At 42.6% G+C, this 3,543-nt stretch overlaps 1 protein-coding gene across 1 annotated transcript; it reads left to right on the top strand.

Annotated features, from left to right (window-relative positions):
* Positions 1 to 1,555: 1,555 nt before the first annotated feature.
* LOC127680437 (olfactory receptor 688) lies at positions 1,556 to 2,524 on the top strand. The gene has a single exon (XM_052175893.1). It carries the CDS (start codon positions 1,559 to 1,561, stop codon positions 2,522 to 2,524), a length of 966 nt encoding a protein of 321 aa, XP_052031853.1. The 5' UTR covers positions 1,556 to 1,558.
* The last annotated feature ends 1,019 nt before the right edge of the window (positions 2,525 to 3,543 follow it).

Genomic DNA, 3,543 nt, shown 5'->3' with positions numbered 1-3,543 from the left:
TTTTAAAGGGAGCACAAGGTGAGTTGGGCATGCTAACACAATCCTGAAACCCCAGCCTTTGAGATGAAGAGGCAGGAGGACCAGGAGTTTCCAGTTATCTTCAGATACACTAGTGAGTTTGAGGCCAGCTTGGATTATATGAGACTCTAACCCAAGAAGTAAACAAATAAATAGAAAATAGAAACAACAACCCTTATTAAAGTTAATTTATACAAAAGGAAACAACAAAAATGAGAAAATAAAGATCAGCTCAACAGATGATCATATGCCAGAAAAAAATATATTTAAGTGCAAATATAGAGAAATACTTATATTTGCTTCATATTATAAGGCCATCATAACACAACATCCTGAAGCTTAATTTCTTATTACTTATGGGTAAGTGTGAGTGTATATTTTGCTCATATGTGTGTGCACATTCTAAGAGGCCAAAAAAGAAGTCAAGACCACTGGAGCTGGAATTACAGATTCGTGAGCCTCCTGACATGAGTGCTGAGAACACAGCTCTAGTACTGAAGGAGAGCAAGCACTCTTACCCACAGAGATGGCGCTCTAGCCACCCAGTGTAAATAAAAGAACAAATGGTCCATGTCTGTGAATGAAAGACTTGACGCAAAAGTGCCTCTTCATCAAATTATGTGTTTTTTATTGGTTATTTTATTTATTTACATTTCAAATATTATCCCCCTTCCCAGTTTCCCTGCTGCAAACCTCCCATCCCATCTCCTCTCCTTGCTTCTATGAGGGTGCTTCCCCACTCACCCACAAACCCCTACCTCACTGCCCTAGCATTCTTCTATGCTGGGGCATTGAGCCTCCACAGGACCAAGGGTCTCCCCTCCCACTGATGTCAGATTAGGCAAAGCTACATATGCAGCTGGAGCCATGCCTACTCTTTCCTTGGTGGTTTAGTCCCTGGAAACTCTGGGGGATCTGATTGGTTGATATTGTTGTTCTTCTTATGGGGTTGCAAACCCTTCAGTTCCTTCAGGCCTTCCCCTAAATCCTTCACTGGGGTGCTAGTGCTGAGTCAGGTGGTTAACTGCAAGAATCTGCATCTGTACTGGTCAGGCTCTGTCAGAGCCTCTCAGGGAAGAGCTATAATAGGCTCCTGTCCGCAAGTGCTTCTGGGCAAGTGTCTGGGTTTGGTATCTGTAGACAGGATGGATATCTAGGTAGGGCAGTCTCTGGATGGCCTTTCCTTCAGTCTCTATTCCATTCTTTGTCCCTGCATTTCCTTTAGATAGGAGCAGTTCTGGGTTAATATTTTTCAGATAGGCAGCTGTCCCTATCCCTCAACTGAGAACCATGCTTAACCTCTGGATATGAACTCTACAAGTTCTCTTTCCCCTTTGTTGCAAATTTCACCTAAAGTCACCCCCACTGTGTCCTGGGAGCCAATTTCTTTTCTAGTATCTGAGACTTTCAAGTGGCTACCCCTAATTCTCCATCCCCCACTGCTATACAACCCCATTCAATTTCCTGACAATGGTTTTCTTTCGTTTGTTTGTTTCCCTTCAATCTACAGGCAAATGCTGAGAACAAGACACTCCATGAGATGGGAACTGCCCTGCATGAGACAAACAGCTCAGAGTTCCAAGTGTCTGAGTTCATTCTACTGGGATTCCCAGGCATTCATCAGTTCCAGATCTGGTTGTCCTTGCCTATGGTTCTGCTTTACATTGTAGCTCTTGGTGCTAACCTCCTCATCTTGATCACCATCTACTGTGAGCCTAACCTGCATCAGCCAATGTATCAGTTTCTTGGTATCTTGGCTGCAGTAGATATTGGCTTGGCTACCACCAGCATGCCCAAGATCCTGGCCATCTTGTGGTTTGATGCCAAGACCATCAGCCTCTCTGAGTGTTTTGCTCAGATCTATGCTATACATACTTTTATGTGCATGGAGTCAGGCATCTTCCTATGCATGGCAATAGATAGATATGTGGCTATTTGCTATCCCCTCCAGTATCCTTCCATAGTCACTGAAGCTTTTGTAACCAAAGCCACACTGTCCATGCTGCTCAGGAATGGCCTGTTAACCATCCCAGTGCCTGTACTGGCTGCCCAGAGACAGTACTGCTCCAGGAATGAAATAGACCACTGCCTTTGCTCTAACTTGGGGGTCATTAGTCTGGCCTGTGATGATATCACTGTTAACAGGTTCTACCAGTTGACACTGGCCTGGTTAATACTTGGAACTGACATGATTCTGGTCTATGCTTCTTATGCTTTGATTATTCGCTCAGTGCTGAGGCTGAACTCCACTGAGGCAATATCTAAGGCCCTCAGTACCTGCAGCTCCCACCTCATCCTCATTATGTTTTACTACACAGCTATTGTTATACTATCTGTCACTCACCTAGCAGGAAGAAGGGTTCCCCTCATCCCTGTTCTCCTCAATGTGCTGCATATTGTCATCCCTCCATCTCTCAATCCTATGGTATATGCCCTTAGGACTCAGGAGCTGAAGGTGGGCTTCCAGAAGGTGTTTGGCCTGAGTGAGTATGGGTTTAGGAAGTAATCTGACTATATGTGAAATAACACTGATTGTAGTATTGCAGGGGGAAAAGGTATAGCCTTTTATCTCAAAATACCTTTTTTAAATTTGATCTCTCCACATTTACAGGGCATCCACTCAAGGTCATCTACTTTGAATAGTAAACTCCACATGTAAATTGTGTCTCAAAGCATTTCAGAAAATTTCTCTCTCATTTCCTGTGGAAGCCTATGATGCAAGTACTGTTCTTTGTAAGTTCTGCAGACAGGGAAAGTGAATTGAGAAACTTTCCCAAGATTGACTAGGAAGTTGAAACCTAAGATTTGTACTCAGATAGTGTCCAGAGTCTGTGATCTTACCTTCTGCTCCATTCAATAGTAAGTTAATATAGCAAGACTAGTTAACATGTATACTTAATTTTTAGTAAAATTCCCTTTAGAGGATGGCAGTAGAGGTGAATGGCAGCAATGGAATGATCAATTCTACATCCATCAAGAAGAAGAAAATGGGAGCTAGCGAGATGATTCAGTGGTTAAAAGCACTTGTTGCTCTTGTGGAGGATAGGATTTGATTACCAGCACCCACATAGTGGTTCACAGCTGTGCTTAATTCCAGTCACAGTAGATCTGGTGCCATTTTCTGGGATCCTGGACCACGCACTTGGTACCCAGAAGTATATACAGGCAAAACACCTATACACACTATATGGTAAAATAAATTAATCCTTAAAATATTTCTGAAAAAGAAGAGGAAGATGTTCATGATCACAACTTGACTGCGGAACAGAAGGAAATCAAGTCCAGTCAGGCAGGAGTGTGCATACCCAGATCATACGACTCAGGTATATTTACATGCACTCAGAGATACTAGGAGGAAAGCATTTGAACAGTGTGCAGAAGCCATGTTTCACCACATGAAGAACACTGGAACCTTCCCTTTGGACCCTTCCAAAGAGTAAAATAAAATATCAAGAATATTATTACTGTCTATACTGTATGTGTGTGTATGTCTGTATGCATGTATGTTTGTATGTATGAAATTAT

The sequence above is a fragment of the Apodemus sylvaticus genome, chromosome 1 (genome assembly GCF_947179515.1).
Source record: "Apodemus sylvaticus chromosome 1, mApoSyl1.1, whole genome shotgun sequence".
Classification (NCBI taxonomy): Eukaryota; Metazoa; Chordata; class Mammalia; order Rodentia; family Muridae; genus Apodemus; species Apodemus sylvaticus.
Note: the sequence above shows the minus strand (reverse complement) of the source record. Positions and strands in the feature narration are given on the sequence as shown.

What these genes read in the sequence shown, in the direction of transcription:
- LOC127680437 (XM_052175893.1), top strand. Translation starts at nt 1,559, where the DNA reads ATGGGAACTGCCCTGCATGAGACAAACAGCTCAGAGTTCCAAGTGTCT.